At 61.6% G+C, this 20,083-nt stretch overlaps 5 protein-coding genes across 7 annotated transcripts in view; 2 read left to right on the top strand and 3 right to left on the bottom strand.

Moving 5' to 3' along the window:
• Positions 1 to 1,921, bottom strand: part of KDM2A (lysine demethylase 2A) — a 51,287-nt gene extending 49,366 nt beyond the window's left edge. The window contains exons 1-2 of the mRNA XM_064452937.1: positions 1,818 to 1,921; positions 1,390 to 1,417 (exon numbers count right to left, since the gene is read on the bottom strand). Of these exons, the coding sequence (XP_064309007.1) occupies positions 1,390 to 1,417; positions 1,818 to 1,837 (48 nt within the window). The 5' untranslated portion in view covers positions 1,838 to 1,921. The remainder of the gene's footprint in view (positions 1 to 1,389; positions 1,418 to 1,817) is intronic.
• On the top strand, positions 1,068 to 9,338 carry LOC104050662 (mas-related G-protein coupled receptor member H-like). The gene is made up of 2 exons (XM_064452938.1): positions 1,068 to 1,466; positions 6,780 to 9,338. Exon 2 carries the CDS (start codon positions 7,753 to 7,755, stop codon positions 8,671 to 8,673), a length of 921 nt encoding a protein of 306 aa, XP_064309008.1. The 5' UTR covers positions 1,068 to 1,466; positions 6,780 to 7,752; the 3' UTR covers positions 8,674 to 9,338.
• On the bottom strand, positions 3,038 to 5,385 carry RHOD (ras homolog family member D). Its single transcript, XM_064452939.1, has 5 exons — positions 5,019 to 5,385; positions 4,306 to 4,393; positions 3,889 to 3,998; positions 3,622 to 3,760; positions 3,038 to 3,513 (listed from the first exon to the last, which is right to left on the bottom strand). The coding sequence occupies exons 1-5, from the start codon at positions 5,145 to 5,147 to the stop codon at positions 3,350 to 3,352; spliced, it is 630 nt and encodes a 209-aa protein (XP_064309009.1). The 5' UTR covers positions 5,148 to 5,385; the 3' UTR covers positions 3,038 to 3,349.
• A 997-nt stretch (positions 9,339 to 10,335) lies between the features above and the next one.
• LOC135313529 (mas-related G-protein coupled receptor member H-like) lies at positions 10,336 to 20,026 on the bottom strand. Of its 3 annotated transcripts, none has more exons than XM_064452935.1 (3): positions 18,797 to 20,026; positions 12,525 to 15,463; positions 10,336 to 12,186 (listed from the first exon to the last, which is right to left on the bottom strand). In XM_064452935.1, exon 3 carries the CDS (start codon positions 12,146 to 12,148, stop codon positions 11,204 to 11,206), a length of 945 nt encoding a protein of 314 aa, XP_064309005.1. In that variant the 5' UTR covers positions 12,149 to 12,186; positions 12,525 to 15,463; positions 18,797 to 20,026; the 3' UTR covers positions 10,336 to 11,203. The 3 variants fall into 3 exon arrangements, with proteins under 3 accessions (XP_064309005.1, XP_064309004.1, XP_064309003.1); XM_064452934.1 differs by having other exon boundaries at positions 10,336 to 15,463; positions 18,797 to 18,987; positions 19,512 to 20,026; XM_064452933.1 differs by having other exon boundaries at positions 10,336 to 15,321.
• On the top strand, positions 15,513 to 17,571 carry LOC135313530 (mas-related G-protein coupled receptor member H-like). Its single transcript, XM_064452936.1, has one exon. The coding sequence runs from the start codon at positions 16,022 to 16,024 to the stop codon at positions 17,057 to 17,059; it is 1,038 nt and encodes a 345-aa protein (XP_064309006.1). The 5' UTR covers positions 15,513 to 16,021; the 3' UTR covers positions 17,060 to 17,571.
• Positions 20,027 to 20,083: the final 57 nt, after the last annotated feature.

Here is a 20,083-nt window from a genome sequence, read left to right as displayed (position 1 = left end):
TACCCCTGTGCAGGACTAAGCAAACACAGCGGACGAGCCCACCTCAACTTTTAATGCTCCCATTCTAACTTTAGGCATGACCTAGGGTAAATGACTTTACCAGCTGTTCTGTAACATGACATGAGCTGCAGGTCTCAGATCAGGAAAAGGCCTCTGCTCCGTACTACCACCAGCACAAGCGGCAGCTCAGCTGGCCTACGCTGGGATACAGAACAGGAGACCTGCTGTCAAAGGCTCGACGACAGTCAGGAGCAGGCTAGTTTCCCCAGAGCACAAGATTATACATTAGAGAACCAACTCCTCCAAACACCACGATTGCCGTCCTCTGGATACCCTGTACCACGGCGCTTGGGAGAAGCTACACAGGTACAGGATATCTCCCACGAACAGGGACGGCATACGGGATCTCCCCTATGGACAGCGCTTCAGCACAGCTGCAGGTAGGGGACTAACTCCTGTCTTCAGAAGACCTACATGCTCAGATCTCAAAATCCGCCACCTCGTGACACCACATAATAACATGGGAAAACCTCCCAAGGCGTCAGATGGCACCTGAACTTTTTTTTTTTTTAAAGGAACCGAACGAAACCAAAGCCTAGGTATATTGCAGCTCTTAAGCCCCATGACTGTGCCTATGCCAGACCTTCGGGGGAAGGAATCCGCCACCCCGTGTAGTGTTACAGAACCGCTACCATAGCGTGGAGAGAACTTGTTTCATCCTGCTCTTCCCTGACCCTCCGAGCACAGTTTGACAGCGGAGCATTTCAAGTCCCGCCAGCACCTCCCCGCTCCCCGTTACCGCTCGGGACCGGGCTTCCCACCTCGGCTAAGTGAGCCCCGGGTAGTTTCACTACACTCTCTAAACTCTGTTGATAAAACAACCGGACAACACACCAGCCAAGCCAGCCCGCTCGCAACACCCGCTGCCACAGCGCCGTGCAAACCCCCAGCCCGGCGCGGCTCGCCCAGCCCCCGGCCCCATCCCGGCCCCGCCGTGGAGGCCCGTCCCGGGCCGGCCCCGCCGCCTCCCTCACCCCCCCCCGCCCCCCGTCCCGGGTCCCCGGGGAGGGAGGCAGCTCCGGCACGGCCGGGCGGTCCGGCAGAACAAAGCGGCGGTGGGTGAAGCCCCGGGACAGCGCCGAGGACGGCAGTCCCAGGGGAGCTGTCAGCCGGCACCCTCCCGCCCCGCCGACCCCTGCCCACCAACTTCCCGGCCCGGCCTCCCGGGGGCCGTGAGGAACGGGGAGACCCGCCCGCCCCCGCCCGGCCCGGGGCACCGGCCCCGCCGCCGCTCCGAGGACTCGGGGAAACTTAGGGGTCGGCCGGGGGCTGCGGGCCGGAGCCGGGACACCCCCTCCCTCGCCCCGCCGCCCCCAGCGAGTGGCTCACCAGGTCCCTCCTGCGCCTTTGTCCTCTTCTAGCGCCGAGACGGGGAGAAACAGAAGAGACGGAGGAGGAACCCCCGGGTCAGGCAACGATCGCGCCCCGGGCCCGGGCCGGGCCCGCCGCTCCGCGTCCCCCCCGGCCCCGCGCCGCCCCCGCCGCCCCCAGCGGGTGCTGACAGTCCCGCCGGCGGCCCCGGGCCGCTGCCCGCTCCCGCGGGCCCCGCTCCCCCGGCCCGGCGCCGCGTCCGCCCGGCGCCGCGTCCCCCCTCCGCCGCCGCCGCACCCCCACCCCCCCACCCCCCCCCCCGCCGCCGGGTGCCGGGCCGCCGCCGGCCTCGCCGCCCGCCGCCCCCCCCCGCCGGGCAGTGCTGCGCCGTGCCCCGCCGCCGCCGACCCGCCGCCCCCCGGCCGGGACGCGGTTCCCCTCCTCACACAGGAGCCGCCGCCGCCATTTTGAACCCGTCAGAGTCTCACATACACACTGACTCGGCCGCCGCACTGCGCCTGCGCCGCCCGCAACCTCCCCTGACCCCCCCCGCCGCCTCCCCCGCCGCCCGCCGTGCGCATGCGCCTCGCTCCCCCCCGCCTCCCCCCCCGCCCGGCCTGCCTCGGCGCCGGGGCACCGCGCGGGAGCGCGCACGCACCTCAGCGGCCCCGCCCCGCCGGAGCGGGAGCGAGCGCGCACGCGCGGCCTGGGGGTGGGCCCCGCCCCCGGGCTAGCCCCGCCCTCCCTCCCCGCTTGGCCCCGCCCACCCACGCATGCTCGCGGGGAGGGGGAGCCCCCTTCACGGGCCGCGGCGGGTGGGGCGGCGCGTGCCGCCCGCACACGCGTGACGGCGGCAGCGTCCGCGCGGGATTCGGCCCCGCGCTCGCGCCCGGGCGGGCCTGCGGCCGGGCGGGCGCGCGCGGACCCCTGCAGGCGTGGGGCACGTGCAGGGGAGCGCGCCTCCGTGCGTGCGCACGGGTGGGCGCGCGGCTGTACACGCGTGGGCACGCCCGCGCCGACACCTGCGTACGTAAACATGCACGGGCGTGTGCGTGAGTGCGGACGCGTGGGCAGGGGTGCGTGTGCACGGCCCGTACGCGCGCACAGGCACACCTGCGTGCGTGCAGCACGTACATAAGTGTGGGCACACGTACATGTGTACATACGTGCAGCCCATGCAGATACGCACGTGCATGCGTGCAGCATGCGCATACACATATACATGCAGCACACGTGACGGCACAGCCACATACATGAAGCGCGCACACACACGCGTACATACATGCCGCACAAGCAGAGGCACACCTATGTACATGTAGCACAGGCGCGTATACATGTATACATATGCAGCACGCACACATACACACCTATATACATGCAGCACGCGCACACAAACCTATATGCGTGCAGCACACGGGCACACCTATATACCTGTAGCATGCACACACGTGCGTTATACCATGCAGCACACGCACACGCACCCCGACACACGTGCATACGTGTGCCGCAGCTGGAAGGTGGGAGGGGGCCGGTGCCCAGAGGCCGCCCGGTGCCCTCGCCCGCAGGGACCGCGCTGCGCTGACGAGGGTTGAACTTTAATGGCAGCACCACACCGAAATCACCCCGCGTCCCCCCTCCGTCGCTGGCCTGCCAGCGGGAAGGGGAACCCCCTCTGCCGCCCCCCAAAATCAGTTCTCCGGAGCCCCCCAGCCCGCGGGGCTCGGTGCGGGCAGGCCGGCGGAGGACGCTCGGACGCTGGGTTCCGTGGCGGCACCGGTTTCTTCGTGCCGGGTGTGGGGTGCCGTCCCGCTGGCACCCCACGGCAGCACCAGCCCCACAGGGCCGGCTTGCGGGGGGGGGGGCGACCGGAGCGTGGCGGCGGAGGTCTGGTGGCGGGGGTGGGGAGCCGAGGCGCCGTCCCGAGCCGGCGTTGGGGGGCCAGCGGCAGGTCCCAGGAGCTACGGCGGGGGTGGGGGGCTCAGCAGAGCACGCAGCCCCTCCTGGGTCCCCTCCTGCGCCGGCTTTGGCGAGCGGCGCTGAGGGCGGCACCGCAGGCCTCCACGAAGATGTCCCCGATGTTCTCCTGGTACCTGGCCGAGCACTCCGAGTAGGACACGGCGTGGATCTGCCGGGCCATGGCCTCTCCCTGCGGGGACCCGTGGGGTCAGGTCCCCCCCTCGCCATGGGCCCCGGCACCCCAACCGCCCCATACTGGGGGGCATCCCTGGCCCATCGGTGGCGGGGTGGCACTTGCCTGCTGGTGGGAGATGGGTTCCATGTGTCCCTCCCGCAGCTTGTGCAGCACCGCCATGTCCTGCCGCAGGTCGGTTTTGCAGCCCACCAGCAGCACCGGGACGCCCTTGCAGAAGTGGTTCACCTCCGGGTACCACTGCCCGGGAGGGGGGGGACACGACACACACGTGTCACCCGGGGGACGGGGACACGGGACGGGCAGCAGCTCCCATCCCCCAGGGAGGACGTGTGGGGCAGGGGCAGCCCCCCTGGGCGCTGCGTTACCTTTATTAGGATGTTGTCGTAGCTGTTGGGGTTGGTGACGTCAAAGCAGATGAGGACAACGTTGGCATCTGAGTAGGACAGCGGGCGAAGCCTGTCATAGTCTTCCTGTCCTGCCGGGCGGAGAAGCAGACCGTTATGCACCAGTTCCCTACTGGGCTGGGTCCCCCCCCAGCCTGGGGGGACGTCTGCCCCTCCAGCCTGGGGGCAATGTGGGGCTCTGGGGACAGAAAGGCAGCACTGCTGAGAGTGACATCCTCAGGCACCAGCTACGGGTTCACCCCCCCACCCCCCCATCTCCCACGGTCAGTGTGTGGGGACACCCCTCCAAGGCATGACACATGCATGTGTGACACCCCGAAACCCACGGGTTGGGGGAGGACGACACAAGATTGCCTGCCCCGTCCCCTCCTGCCCCACCTGCTGTGTCCCAGAGGTGGATCTTCACGGGCTTGTCGCCAACCTGGAGGGAGGCCGTGTACTTCTCAAACACGGTGGGGACGTAGACCTGGCAGGGGAAAAGGGGGGGGGGGCATAACACACGTCCCTCTGGCCCTTGGGACCCCCGCTGGGATGGGTGCGAAGGAGGTACCCAGGGTCGGGAGAGGGAAATGGGGGGGCAGGAGGTGGTCGTGCCTCCTGCAGGGTGGTTGGGGTGGGGACGGTCCTTGTCCCTCCCAGCCCCAAGCAGCACTGAGCCTCAGGCAGGTGGGAAGCCCCGGTGGGACCTGGGGGGCCCGGGAGAGAGATGCTGGGGTGTCTCTGTGCTGCCCCCCCTCCCCACACTCCCCGGGTCCTGTATGTGCTCTTGCTGCGGGACAGACCCCGCTCCCCATCCCGTGACCCCCCCGGTGAGGCAGAGGTGCCTGTTCGCCCTCCAAGGGGGGCCATGCCGCACCCCTGTCAGCCCCAGGCTGGGCCACCCCCAGCCCCAGCCCCCCCAGCCCCACGTCCTGCTGCAAACAGCCCCGCTGCCGCCACCGTGCCCGTCCCGTCCCGCATCCGACGCCCATCACTTGCGCTGCCGCTCCCCGGGAGCCTCCCCCGGCCGCAGCAGGTCTGTGTGGGGACCCCACCCACGCCACCGGGTCCCACCGGGGCTGAGAGGTCCCAGGGGACAGGGAGGTTGGTACCTTGGGGAAGTCCCCCCTGGCAAAGGCCACCAGCAGAGACGTCTTCCCGCAGGCCCCGTCCCCCACGACGACAGCCTTGACCTCGGCCTCGGGGGTGCCGGGGCCCCGTGCCCCCTGCTCCTGCTGCATGGGGGCAGCCGGTGGGGCCACGGAGCCTGCCCAGCCTCGGCGAGGATGAGGATGGGGACAGGGTGGCAGGAGGCACCCGCCCGACCCAGGGTGCGGCCACCACCCGCCTGCCGGGCCCGCCCGTGGCACCGTGCAGGGCTGGGGTCATGCCGGTGGTGGCGGCCGGGGCTGACACACCGCTGGCAGGTGGGCAGGGTCCCTCCTGCCCACGCACGTATGGGTGCCCCTACACGCACACAGCGCCTTGCACACGCGTGGGGGTCGCTCCCTGCGTGTGCCCGGGACCCTGTTGCACGCGTGGCACGCACCGCTCGCCTCTGCCTCCCCGCCTGCGTGTGCAACGCTCCCCTCACGCCTGCCCGCATGCATGCACAGCTGCCTGTTGCACACACACACACGCAGACGCCTCCATCCCAGACGTGCAGCTCCTTAGCACACACGCACCTGCTCGCACGCCCGGCTCCTTGCACACATCCATGCAGCTTCTCTCGCACACATGCACACACGCACGGTTGCACAGCTCCCTCTTGCACGCACCCAGCTCCCTCCTGCACACACCTGCACGCTCCCATGCTTGTGTGTGCAAACACACGTGTGTGCCCCCCGACTGCTGAGTGCCTGCTGTGAGTGGGGGCCCTCCCCAACACCCCAGCCCCCCCTGGAACCCCGGGTTTTATTGCCACGGGAGACAAAGTCCAGGGCGGAGGGAGGTATAGGGGTGACTCACAGCTCCGGCCCCCCCGCCAGTGCCACCCCTTCCGTCACACCAGGTGATGTGCCGTGCCCAGCCCTGCCGTGCCGTGCCCAGCCATGCCCTGCCGGGAAGTCCTAGCCCTGGCACCCGGCCCAGCCGGACCCGGCTGGCATGGGCAGCCTCCGACCCACGATCTTTTCCTGGTGATGGGCTGCAATGCCTGGTGTTGCTCGGGGACACGCCAACTCAGTGCTGTTCCTGGGGGGCCCAGATGGTGCCGTGTGTGGACCCCGCAATGACCACCCCGTATTGCCCACAGCGATCCTTGCCAACCTTCCCTGGGAAGGGGACCCCCATGACTCCGCCCTCGGAGGTGGGAGCTGAGAGGATGCTCAGACATAGGGATCTGGGACATGGGGTGCTTCTAGGTGGTGGCTGGGGCTCAGGGAGCCCCGTGAGGGGGTACCCCCTCCCACCAGCTTCCCCAGCCCTGCCGTGGGTGCACCAGCCGCCCAGGTGAGCCAGGCAGGGGTTTTAGCAGTCCTAGGTAGCAATTAGCCAGTTTAACGAGCCAAAGAAGCAGCTTTCTGCCCTTGCTGGAGGAGCAGAGGGCACCCGGCACTGGGGGTGTGCTTTGCCTGCCATCCGGCTGTGTCCCCCCACCAGCACATGGGAGCCCAGTGGCTGGATGGGATGAGGAGGGCAGCCAGTACTGCTCTGGGGAGGAAGGAGAGGCCGTGTCCCCCACATCCCAGCTTGGAGGTCCCCAAGACCCTCTCTCCTCTGGTCGGTGCCCTCCTCTGCCACCCTGGGGCTCTGGTGGGGGTGAAGGGGCACTTTGGGCGCACGGGGTGGGTCAGGGGGGGATGATGTGTGCCGTTCCCTGCTGTTTTCCCCACCCCTATGGCTTTGCTCATCCCCTGCTCTCCTGCCACCAGCCCCTCCAGCTCCCTCAGTGGGTACCAGCCCGACCGGGAGGGCACTGCAGCCCCCAGACCAGCCGGGGCAAGTCTGAAATGAAGGCTCGAACACGAACACCAAATTCCCACCCAGGCCTGATGCACGACAAAGATGGAGGAGAGACAGCGACGATTCACATGCCAGGAGGCTGGAGCAGTAATGAAAAATCTCAGAAGGATGCCAGCAACTGGGCAGGGTGGGGGTGGGAGAATGAAGCAAAATAAAACAATTAGGAAGGTGGTAATTACCAGTCTAATGAGATATCAGGTTGAATCCTAAAAGCACCAAGATTCTTTCATAGCAAGATGTAGCTGCTGCAGTATTCATCCTCTGGGGTATTCTCGCGGACAAAACATTTCCTTTCCCGCAAGACCTACGGAAATTTGACAGGAAAAGAGGCTGAGTGGTGCAGCCTGTGTCTTTGAAACTGCCCAGTGCTCTTATCACCTGACCCGTGATCTTGCAGAAACGCCCCAAAAAGCAGCTTTATTTGGAGGATGAACGGGCTGCTTGGGTCTTCTGAGGACACAGAGACTCCAGTTGTCCATATTTGAGAAAATCGTGGCAAGGAGAGCCGGAGGGAGGGAGTGCGCCCAACTTGGACGTGTGGGCACGTCAGCCCCAGGCCACTGCTTGGAAAGGTAGGAGATCGGGACCGGACCCCAGTCCAGGGAGCTGCTCGCGTCTCCCCTGAGCTCCCTGCAGCCCCTCTCACCGCTCCCACGGACATCCTTCCTCGGTGTGCCTGGAGCCTCTCCAACCTCTCCTCTGCACGCACCCCCAAGCCCATCACTGGGGAGGCAGCTGCACCCCCAGCCCTCCAATCACCCCCCTGTCCCCAGCCCTACTGTGCCCCATCACCAGGACCCCTCTCCCTGACACATCCTTTGGGGTCCCACTAACTCCCCGTCTGCTCGAACTGCATCTGGGGACCACAACCCACCTCCAGCCATGGAGCTGAACCACACGTCCCCACCTCCCACATCACCTGTGCGACAGACCGGTGGAGACGACCCGTGCAGGATAGACGTCACCTACGTGGCCATAGACAGTGTCACGCTGATCATCTGCCTCTGTGGGCTGCTGGGGAACGGCGCCGTCCTCTGGCTCCTCGGCTTCCGCATCCGCAGGAATCCCATCACCGTCTACATCCTTAACCTGGCCGTCGCTGACTTCACCTTCATCCTCTTCTTAGCTGCCTCGGCACTCCTCTACATCGTGGAGGATGTCTTCTGCTCCCCTGATGTCCTGAAGTACCAGAGGTTGCTTCTCCTGTCCTCACTCTTCTCCTACAACATGGGCCTATACCTCCTGACGGCCATCAGCATCGAGAGGTGTTTGTCCGTCCTCTGTCCGCTCTGGTACCGCTGCCGCCGCCCCCAGCACTTGTCGGTCATGGTGTGTGCCCTGCTCTGGGCCCTCTCCATCACTGTCATTGCTACAGTGACTACTCTGTGCCTGTTGCATGAGCACGAGCACTGCCAGAAGGCTCTCATCTCCATGTACGTCCTCAACTTCCTTATCTTTGCACCACCCATGGTCATTTCCAATGTGATCCTTTTCATTAAGGTCCTGTGTGGCTCCCAGCAACGTCAACCATTGAGGCTCTACATCGTTATCTTCCTCACCGTCCTCTTCTTTCTCATGTTTGGGGTTCCCCTCAGCATCTGGCATTTCCTGAAGCAGGTCAACTACAACAACACCACCATGCCATCCCAGATATTTTACCTGCTCGCCTGCATCAACAGCAGCATCAACCCCTTCATCTACTTTTTGGTTGGGAGCTGCCGGAGGCACTGCTCCTTGGTGTCCCTCCAGGTCGCCTTCAGGAGGGTCTTTGAAGAGACGGGGGTCACCACGATCTCCAGCTAAGAGGCCACTTTGGTCACACTGGCCGTGCTGCCCACCCTGGCTTCATGCTCAGCTGCCCACCCTTACCCCTAGCTGGGCCTGCAGGATGACCTGTGGCTGTGTTCTGGGATGAATCCCATCCCCACCCCTGTCTCATCCTCATCCCATCCCCATCCCTGTCCCATCCCCACCCCTGTCTCATCCTCATCCCATCCCCATCCCTGTCCCATCCCCACCCCGTCTCATCCCATCCCATCCCTGTTCCATCCCTATCCCCATCCCCGTCTCATCCCCATCCCATCCCACCCCAGTCCAGCGCAGCCCAGCCCAGCCCCGCCCGCACCCCGTCCCGCTCTCTCCCGCAGGGCGCCCGCCCGGGCGGCCTCTCCCCGGCTCCGAGCTCGGAGCGCTGGGCTTTGCTGCCCTCCAGCGAGGGAAGAGGAGATGGGAGACCTCCAGAAACCCCCTCCCCGGGGCCCGCCCGCCCCGCCCGCCCCTCCTGCCCCAGGGGAAGGGGCTCTGCGGGGCTCGGTGCGGGGGCTCCGGCAAACGGTCCCAGCCGGCCCCGCTCCCCCTGCCCCGGTTCGGGCATCGCCTGCGGGAAGCCCCGGCAAAGCCTCTGCTCCTGCCGCGGGGCTGCGCTGCCCTCCCGGCCCCGGCCCCCTCCTCCCGCCCCAATAAACGATGCTGGCTCCATCCGCCGCCTCTCGTTCCTCTCCGGCCGCTCGCGGAGGGGGGTGGGGGTTGCGGGGGGCCGGGGCACCGAGAAACACCCCCCAAAAAACCTTATAGGGGGAGCAGCCCATAGGGAGGCATCGGAGCCTCAGGCATGGGGCTGGCCGGGGGTGGGTGGGAAGCGATGGGGCTGCAAGGGTGGGTGGGATGTGGTGGGGTTGATGTGGGAGGTGTGGGATTGGTGTGGGAGCTGGTGGGGTTGGTGTGGGAGGTGTGGGAAGCATGGTGGGGTTGGTGGGAAGGAGGCAGGACATGGTGGGCCAGCCGGGGGTGGGGTGGGAAGCGGTGGGGCTGCACAGGGATGTGGGAGGTAGTAGAGTTGGTGTGGGAAGCGTGGGAGGTGTGGGATGTGGTGGGTTTGGAATGGGACGAGGGGTGGGGTTGGTGGGAAAGAGTGCAGGACATGGTGGGACTGAATGGAGGGTGTGGGACGTGGTGGGGGTCTGCACATGCCAGCCCCAGACATGCCAGCGGGGTGGTGCAGGAGAAGGCTGCACCGGGAAGCCTGGCGTGTCCCCGGGCAGCCCGAGGATGCACAGTGTTCCTTCCTTCTGCCTCTGCAACGGCGCTGGGAAAAACTGAGGCCCGGCACGATGGCGTTTGGTCTGGAGCCGTCTGTGACACCGCTGCTGGCTCCAGCACGATCGCTGTGCACACCCGCAGCTCTCCCCACTGCTGTGACGGGAGGCTTCGCGACTGGCTGAGACCTTGGCAGAGCCGCAGGGAGGCGAGTGATGCCCCACGGAGCCCGTGGTGACCCACAGACGTGGCACCCTGCCCCTGGAAGGGGGTGGCTGGGCTGGGGACCACGGACTCCCCCTCCCCTTGCTGCTGCACCATCCTGGCCGGCTGAAGAAGGAGGAATGCTCCAGCCTGCCGAAGCCGGGGGAGAGGAAGCATTCCAGAAGGAAAAGAAGACTCCTTTACACTTGGACCTGGCTTACAAAATAAAAAAACCCCCAACTATTTGGGGGATGTTGGCCGTGACACTAATGAAACAGGCCGGGGGCACTGCCGTACCCCTGGTCCCATCCTGCCTCACTGGCTGTGCCGGCGCAGTCCCAGCTGCGGGCAGTTGGCATCATTTTTTCTCCGGGGAGCACAAACGGCGTGTGCGTCTCCCCCGCCTCCCCCCGCACCCCCCAGGCGGCAGCAGGACCCAGCCGAAGGCAGTAAGCGCAGGGACCGAGGCAGCTCGGGCTGCACCGTGCTGTTTATTGTCACCAGGCAGCGGGGAGGTACAGGAACCGGGGACCGGCGGGAGGCGAGGGCGGCGGGGCCTGGGCACAGCCTGCCGAGGGGCAGCGGTCCCCCCGCCGGCATTGCAGGGGGCGGGAGGGGAGCAGAGCTCGGAGGAGCTGCGCGGGCTGGGCTGCGGGATGGGGAGAGGGGCTTAGGCCACCAAATGCTGTTACCTCCCTTCCGTACATGGAATCAGAGAATCATAGAATCGTTAAGGTTGGAAAAGGCCCTTAAGATCATCGAGTCCAACCGCTAACCCAGCACTGCCAAAAAGCCGACAGCGTGTGAGATGGGACCGGGGTCCTCTGGGGCACGATCCCCTCGGGGGAGCAGTGCCCTCGGGGCTGGGCTGGGCGGGCGGGGCGGAGGGGAGCCGTGCTCCAACACGCTCCTCGCAGGGCAGCCCTCCCCACCCCAACCTTGGCCGTGCCCCTGCTCTCCTCTTCTGCAGGTGGCAGAGTTGCACCGCGAGAGGGTGACGTCGGGGGAAAGACTGCAAACATTTATTGATCCGGTTACCCAAGGAAACCCTCAGCCCCATGCCAGGGGTGTTAAGCAGAGCGGCGGGAAGGCTTCAAGAGGCCGGGGCCAGCGTTTCCATCACAGTATCATTGCTGCATGCTGCGTTGTATTCTGGCTCCTCAAAGACCCTCCTGAAGGCGACCCGGAGGGACACCAAGGAGCAGTGCCTCCGGCAGCTCCCAACCAAAAAGTAGATGAAGGGCTTGATGCTGCTGTTGATGCAGGCGAGCAGGTAAAATATCTGGGATGGCATGGCGGTGAGGTAGCTGACCTGCTTCAGGAAATACCAGATGCTGAGGGGAAGAGCAAAGAGGAGGAAAAACAGGACGATGAGGAAGATAACGATGTAGAGCCTCTTGTATTGGCGCCGCTGGGAGCCACACAGGACCTTAATGAAGAGGATTGTGCTGGAAATGACCATGGGTGGTGCAAAGATAAGGAAGTTGAGGACGTACATGGAGATGAGAGCCTTCTGGCAGTGCTCGTGCTCATGGAACAGGCACAGAGTAGTCACTGTAGCAATGACAGTGATGGAGAGGGCCCAGAGCAGGGCACACACCATGACCGACAAGTACTGGGGGCGGCAGATGCTGGAGCAGAGGACGGACAAACACCTCTCGATGCTGATGGCCGTCAGGAGGTATAGGCCCATGTTGTAGGAGAAGAGTGAGGACAGGAGAAGCAACCTCTGGTACTTCAGGACATCAGGGGAGCAGAAGACGTTCTCCACGATGTAGAGAAGTGCCGAGGTGGCCATGAAGAGGAGGAAGGTGAAGTCAGCGACGGCCAGGTTAAGGATGTAGATGGTGATGGGATTCCTGTGGATGCGGAAGCCAAGGAGCCAGAGGACGGCGCCGTTCCCCAGCAGCCCACAGAGGCAGATGATCAGCGTGACACTGTCTACGGCCACGTCGGTGACGTCTATCCCGCACAGGTCGTCTCCGTAGGGGGTTGGCGTGGGTGTTGTAGGAGGTGGGGACATGAGGTTCAGCTCCATGGCTGGACGCTGGGCAGGTGGTGGGACGTGGTTCCTGGCTGTGGTCAGAGCGGACAGGGAGTTAGCGGCTTGGAGAAGCTGGGGCTGAGGCACGCAGCCCCTTGCCAGCTCCTTGTGCCGGGAAGGCATCTGTGGAGGGCAAGCGGGATGTGCTGGGGAGGGGAGTGATGGGCATCATGTGGTGGGAGACGGAGACGGAAGGGAGGGAGGGGGAGGGTCACCAGGAGATGCGTAAGGCAAGCGCAGGGCAGTGGGGAGAGGACCTGGGGAGGGTGCTGCCGGTCATCGGGAGAGGGTGGGAGGGACGTAGCTGCTGGCAGTGGATGCTGGAGGAAAGGAAGGTGGGGTAGCGATGAAGGAAAACATTGCTCTTAACTGTTAGCTTTGGTGAAGCAGCAGGCAAGGGCTGTCTTTCCAGCTGGGCTTGGGCAGATCAGTATCAATATCTTGGCATCTCACGTTCCCTTCAGATCCGTATCCTGAAATGGACCCTCCCAGGACAGTTGCAGGAAGAAGAAAGTCCCCTGGTCACCAGGAAGTCCCCTCTCGTCCCGCGGGCTGCTCTCCGTGCCCTGTCCCCGGTGTGCCCCTCGGCAGCGCGCGCCGCTCCCCCGGCCGCAGTGGGGTCGTGGGGGAGTCGGGAATGGTTTTGTAACTGCGTCTACGTCAGAGCTTTCTTCCCTGCTTTTATTTATGCTGTTGTTTTTTTTTTTTTTGCCATAAAGGAAGTGGCTTTTGCCAGAAGCTCTGCAAGCAGAATTTTATGGATGGATCCTCACGCTCTCCTAATTAGAAACACTCCTCCCTGGACAACGACCTGCTCACTGACTGCCTTCCCTCTCCTGGCACGTTTCTGCCATTCTTTGTTTCTCCCCTGCCTGTGGCAGGGCTCCCTGGACCTCAGCATCCCCGGGGGACATCGCCCCACCAGCAGCAGAATGCAGCGCTGGAGGTGCTGCTGGTGGTGGTGGTATTGGCGATGCTGACGGTGCTGGTGGTGTTGGTGATGCCGGCGGTGCTGGCAATACTGGCAGTGCTGGCAGAAGCTGGGTGCTTCTCAGAAGTGACTCCCATTCTGGGAGGAGTATGGCGATGGTTGCCAAAACCTCCCTGGGCCCAGGGGAGCACACCTTCCAACTGGAGCTAAGAATTAGCATTTCTTGTTAGTCTACTGCGGGCTCTGACAGGCTGGTTGAAAGACAACAACCAGCGCTTTTCAGCCAGGTTACAACAATACTAGAACTTATAGCCCAGATTAATAGTTGCTGATTATCCTTAGCAATGCAATGAAATCTATTGGAGAGGAGCTTTTGGGGTGCTGTGCTCCCCCTCCCAGTTGGCTCTTACAGTGAGCTGCAGCCCTTCCATATCTTCATGAGCAGCACATCGTCCTCCTCAGCCTTGGGAGCACTTGTGGTTGTTTTTACATGACCTCATGCCTTTGGTAGCCCACACAGCCTGGGGCTGCACCTCCTGAGCTCGGCCTGGATGTTGTTAAACCCTCCTGTTGCTCACGGGTCCCGCTCAGGGCTGAGGAGAGCATGTCCTTGGAAGCACTCGCCCCCCACACCTGGTCAGGCCACACGGTCCCCGGGGCAGGTCCATGGCTTAAAGGTGCAGCCAAGATGTTTTGCACAATTAACATCCTTGCCGTGATGATTAAAACGACAACACTGGATCATAAAGTGATTGTCTCGGCTGTGGAAGAGCTTCTCTGGAGGGATCCGCCACCCCAAGGAGTGCCCTGCCTCTCCCATGCCACGGTGCCCTTGCAGTTGGGAGGCACTTTTGGCTTCCCTGCCAGCTGCCTGCCTGGTTCTTTGCTGCAGTAGCTTTTGGGTGCTCTAAAACATACTGCGAATGCTTAAAATTGGCTCTCAAAGACACCAGATTTATCCTACTAACAATACCAGTTTCAGCACTTTTGGTAAGGACAGAGTTGTTTCCAAGGGTTTCATATCAAAGCCCCTTCCTTCAGCAGGGCTGTATTCCGAAAGCTGACCCTGTCACCTGCGTTTTGAGAGAGAAGCTGGACGCAGCTGCACGGACAGAGCCCATCGCTGAGCCCCGAGCCCTGGGGATGCTGGCGGGAGCTGCGGCATTCTCCCCGCTCCTTTTTCCTCCTGCATCCCCCAGCTAAATTCCTGAGCCGCATCCCAGGTCCCAGAAGGCAGGCAAAACCACCACGGTCCCCGCAGCCGCCCCCGTTAGCCTTTGACGGGGCTGCTTTCCAGTTTGCGGAGTCAGAAGGGTATAAGCACCTTCACTGCAGCACTCCTGGGCTTTGGACTCGGGGTGGGATGGACGGGGACAGTCTGGGAGCAGGGACAGACGCGTGTGTGTCTGTAGCACCGTGCATCAGCAGCGCCCAGAGGATTTGTGAATGAAACCTCCCACTTTTTCTTCAGGTGTCTGAAGCATCCAGAAATGAACTGCTCCAGCTGTCTTACAAATTGTTGTGTGCATGTCTATCTGGTTTCTTAGAAGTTACGTATTTGTTCCCAAAGAGATTATTGTGTGCTGGCTTCAAGGTTCTTTTCTCAGGGTTTTATCTGTTTGTTTCTTTTGTTTTTAAGGCTAAATATAGCACTCTGAGTCATGGTGAGTTGCCCTGGAGTACTTCACAATACCGACCTCCAGGAGAGAGGAGGAAGCCCTCTGTTCTGGGCTGCTAATTACCTCGGCAGGCTGGCTGCAACCGAGCTGCCCTCAACCCCACTTTCAGCTCAGCAGTGCTTCCGTCCACCTCCCTCCAGCCACTCAGTTGGGAAATATAGATAAACATATCACAGCTGGCCGGAGAGACTGGGAATTCCCTGCTTACACATGTGGAGGGCAGCTGAGAACATCACTCTCTCTTCAGATCAGTACACGGAGTTCATGAAGTGACCATTTTTTTCTGATGCAGTTCAGTGAAGCAGATGGAGACACTGGTCTGGGGATGGTAGGAGTCTGTGTTCTGCCTTTTGCTTTTCGCTGAGTCTCTTCGCTTGTCGGCCCTCTCAGCCCCACTACCTGCACCGTGGCTGCTGGCGGTGGGAGGGATGATCCGTCTGAAGGTGGGACAGCTCTGGCGAGAGGTCACGGGGCTCTGCACCATCCTCACGGCCACTTCTTTTGGAAAGGGGAATTCTCCTTGTCATAAACCTCCTTGTCACAAACCTCTGAGGAACCTGGACACACAGAAGTCTATGGGACGTGATGAGATGCATCCCAGAGTCTGGAGGGAATTGGCTGATGCGGTCGCCCAGCCACTCTCCGTGATAATGGAGCAGTCACAGCAGTCAGGTGAACAGTCAGGTGAAGTCCCTGGGACTGGAGGAAGGGCAACATTCTGCCCATCTTTAAAAAGGGTAGAAAGGAGGACCTGGGTGTTGTGGTTTATCCCCAGCCAGCAACTAAACGCCACGCAACCACTCACTCACTCCCCCCACCCCTGTGGGATGGGAGAGAGAATTGGAAGGTCCGAAGTAAGAAAACTCGTGAGTTGAGGTAAGAACAGTTTAATAAATAAAATAAAAGAGTAATAACAACAATAATAATAATAGTAATATAATGAAAAAGAAAATAATGACAGAGAGGGAGAGATGTACCCTCAGCAGGAGGGAAAAAAATCCACGCAAGAAGTGATACAACTGCTCACCACCTGCCAACCAACACTGCCAGTCCCCGAGCCACAATAGCTGCCTCCCCCGGCCAGCTCCTCCCCGTTAACATACTGGGTGTAACATCACATGATATGGAATATCCCTTTGGCCAGTTTGGATCCGCTCTCCTGGCTGTGCCCCCTCCCCTCCGGCTTCTTGTGCCCCCGGCAGAGCCTGGGGAGCTGAAGAGCCCTTGACTAGTACACTAGAAGCCGTGCTAAGGCAGATGGAGGTCAGGGAGGTGATTCGAAGCAGCCAGCACAGCTCCACCAAGGGCAAGTCCTGCCTGACCAACCTGGTGGCTTTCTGTGATGGAGTGATTGCAGCAGTGGACAAGGGAAGAGCTATGGATGTCATCTATTTGGTCTTCTGTAGGGCCTTTGACAAGGTCCCCTGCAACACCCTTTGTTCTCATATCAGTAGGCAGCTTCTCTCCCATGAGCGCAGGCAGCAGTGTTTGCAGGGGCAGAGATGGCTCCTCGGCTTGCGCATCCGCAGGAATCCCATCACCGTCTACATCCTTAACCTGGCCGTCGCTGACTTCACCTTCCTCCTCTTCATGGCCACCTCGGCACTCCTCTACATCGTGGAGAACGTCTTCTGCTCCCCTGATGTCCTGAAGTACCAGAGGTTGCTTCTCCTGTCCTCACTCTTCTCCTACAACATGGGCCTATACCTCCTGACGGCCATCAGCATCGAGAGGTGTTTGTCCGTCCTCTGCTCCAGCATCTGCCGCCCCCAGCACTTGTCGGTCATGGTGTGTGCCCTGCTCTGGGCCCTCTCCATCACTGTCATTGCTACAGTGACTACTCTGTGCCTGTTGCATGAGCACGAGCACTGCCAGAAGGCTCTCATCTCCATGTACGTCCTCAACTTCCTTATCTTTGCACCACTCATGGTCATTTCCAGCACAGTCCTCTTCATTAAGGTCCTGTGTGGCTCCCAGCGGCGCCAATACAAGAGGCTCTACATCGTTATCTTCCTCATCGTCCTGTTCTTCCTCCTCTTTGCTCTTCCCCTCAGCATCTGGCATTTCCTGAAGCAGGTCAGCTACCTCACCGCCATGCCATCCCAGATAATTTTCCTGCTCGCCTGCATCAACAGCAGCATCAAGCCCTTCATCTACTTTTTGGTTGGGAGCTGCCGGAGGCACTGCTCCTTGGCGTCCCTCCGGGTCGCCTTCAGGAGGGTCTTTGAGGAGCCAGAATACAACGCAGCATGCAGCAATGATACTGTGATGGAAACGCTGGCCCCGGCCTCTTGAAGCCTTCCCGCCGCTCTGCTTAACGCCCCTGGCATGGGGCTGAGGGTTTCCTTGGGTAACCGGATCAATAAATGTTTGCAGTCTTTCCCCCGACGTCACCCTCTCGCGGTGCAACTCTGCCACCTGCAGAAGAGGAGAGCAGGGGCACGGCCAAGGTTGGGGTGGGGAGGGCTGCCCTGCGAGGAGCGTGTTGGAGCACGGCTCCCCTCCGCCCCGCCCGCCCAGCCCAGCCCCGAGGGCACTGCTCCCCCGAGGGGATCGTGCCCCAGAGGACCCCGGTCCCATCTCACACGCTGTCGGCTTTTTGGCAGTGCTGGGTTAGCGGTTGGACTCGATGATCTTAAGGGCCTTTTCCAACCTTAACGATTCTATGATTCTCTGATTCCATGTACGGAAGGGAGGTAACAGCATTTGGTGGCCTAAGCCCCTCTCCCCATCCCGCAGCCCAGCCCGCGCAGCTCCTCCGAGCTCTGCTCCCCTCCCGCCCCCTGCAATGCCGGCGGGGGGACCGCTGCCCCTCGGCAGGCTGTGCCCAGGCCCCGCCGCCCTCGCCTCCCGCCGGTCCCCGGTTCCTGTACCTCCCCGCTGCCTGGTGACAATAAACAGCACGGTGCAGCCCGAGCTGCCTCGGTCCCTGCGCTTACTGCCTTCGGCTGGGTCCTGCTGCCGCCTGGGGGGTGCGGGGGGAGGCGGGGGAGACGCACACCCCGTTTGTGCTCCCCGGAGAAAAAATGATGCCAACTGCCCGCAGCTGGGACTGCGCCGGCACAGCCAGTGAGGCAGGATGGGACCAGGGGTACGGCAGTGCCCCCGGCCTGTTTCATTAGTGTCACAGCCAACATCCCCCAAATAGTTGGGTTTTTTTTTATTTTGTAAGCCAGGTCCAAGTGTAAAGGAGTCTTCTTTTCCTTCTGGAATGCTTCCTCTCCCCTGGCTTCGGCAGGCTGGAGCATTCCTCCTTCTTCAGCCGGCCAGGATGGTGGAGCAGCAAGGGGAGGGGGAGTCCGTGGTCCCCAGCCCAGCCACCCCCTTCCAGGGGCAGGGTGCCACGTCTGTGGGTCACCATGGGCTCCGTGGGGCATCACTCGCCTCCCTGCGGCTTTGCCAAGGTGTCCTGGTTTAAGCTGGCAGAGAGTTTTCTTCATAGTAGCCTGTACGGGGCTGTGTTTTAGATTTGTTCTGTAAACAGTTTTTTTAATGTGGAGGTGGTGTGGCTTTCGCCAAGCAGTGCTTACGCTGCAAAAGGATGGGCTCTTTCAGCTCCCCATGCTCTGCTGAGTGCCTGAGCAGCGGGGTGGGACACGGCCGGGACAGTGACCCCAGCTGACCCCAGGGATTTCCCACACCACGTGGGGTCATGCTCAGCACATAGAGCTGGGGGGAGGAGGAGGAAGGGGGGGACGCTGGGAGCGATGGCGTTTGCCTTCCCAAGTCACTGTTAGGCGTGACGGAGCCCTGCTCTCCTGGGGATGGCTGAGCCCCCGCCTGCCCATGGGAAGCAGTGAATGTACTCCTTGGTTGGTTTTGCTTGTGGCTTTTGCTTTATTTATTAAACTGTCTTTATCTCAACCCATGAGTTTTCTCATTTTCACTCTTCCGTTTCTCTCCCCCATCTGACCTGGGGGGAGCGAGCGAGCGGCCTGTGGGGCTGAGCTGCTGACTGGGGCTCAACCACAACAAGGGGGGGGGCTCGGGATTTTTTTGGTATAGAGAAAAGTAAATAAGCATGTTACTCACGTAACCTTTTCCACAGAAACGGCGCTATCAGTGCCACTATCTGCTCTGTTGCTGCTGGTGGTGGGACGGGTGATTCATCTGAAGGCGGGACAGCTCCGGCGAGAGGTCATGGGGCTCTGTCCCGTCCTCACAGCCACTTCTTTCAGAAAGGGGAATTCTCCTTGTCATAAACTTCTTGTCACGAAGGCAGCCTGGCGCAGAAGAGCACGTACTGTAACTAGCCTTTTACAAAGTTTCGAAAAGACAGCAACATTACATCTGCATATCATAACCTGTGACTGCGTTTAACATGCTCATACACCTCAGGGAACAATCCTGTACATAAAACAACAAATCCTCCCATTTTGTGCCATTCAAGTCACTTCTTGATTGCCAGTGTTACATCCTCGGAGCTCGAGGGAACGGCTCCCTTCCCTCGGGACGTAGTGGCTTTGGGTTTGTCTTTTCTCCCTGTTCAAAAGCTTAAGGCCCTGTGCTGTTTCTTCACCATCAAGTCTGTACCATGCGTGCGAACTACAAAGTATTACTAGTAATAAAACTCAGGGGCGGAGTCATCCTCCTTATTGCTCTCATATCAGTAGGCAGCTTCTCTCCCATGAGCGCAGGCGGCAGCGTTTGCAGGGGCAGAGATGGCTCACTAACACTGATTGGTAAGATTTTACAGCTGAAGTCGAGTTTTTCTCCACACGACTGTTGTTATCCTAAGAAAACACACCTTAATGAGGCAGCATCACCCCTCGGTCAGCCTTTGGCGAAATCGGTTCATGCTACATCTCTGCAAACGGGCTTCAGGAGCGCAGCACACCAGGGATTCCTCAGCCCCCGAGTGCGGGCACAGCTCACATCTCCCCAGCTGCTTCCACGACTCCCAGCACTGGGGGCTCCTCAGGGCAGAGGGTTCACATGGTCACCCCTGCAAGATTTATACCCTGTGGAAAGCCAAAACAAAAGCAGAACCCTGTTTGGACAAGTTTCAGTGAGAAAAATGCCTGGGAAGTGAGAGCTGTTGGGATGCTGGCGTGTCATTCATGGCTATGGATGCTGCGATGGGTCTCACCCAGGGCTGGGCACAGCTCCGGTGCCTGCGGGCTCTGCCTTCTGCGAGGGGGAGGATGGACGACGGTAAAGCATACCCTGCAACTGCAAAAGCCGGTAGGTACCAGTCTGCAGACCTGCACCGATTCATGCTGGCTAAAGATGGATTAAGCAAGTACAGGGTCATGCTCTTCTTCTGGCTCATGGAAATCTGACTGGACAGAAGGTTTGGGCGCAACAGGGAGGCGGAGC

Source organism: Phalacrocorax carbo, chromosome 5 (assembly GCF_963921805.1).
Source record: "Phalacrocorax carbo chromosome 5, bPhaCar2.1, whole genome shotgun sequence".
Lineage (NCBI taxonomy): Eukaryota > Metazoa > Chordata > Aves > Suliformes > Phalacrocoracidae > Phalacrocorax > Phalacrocorax carbo.
The sequence above is the reverse complement of the archived record's forward strand: the minus strand, read 5'-3'. Positions and strand labels throughout refer to the sequence as shown.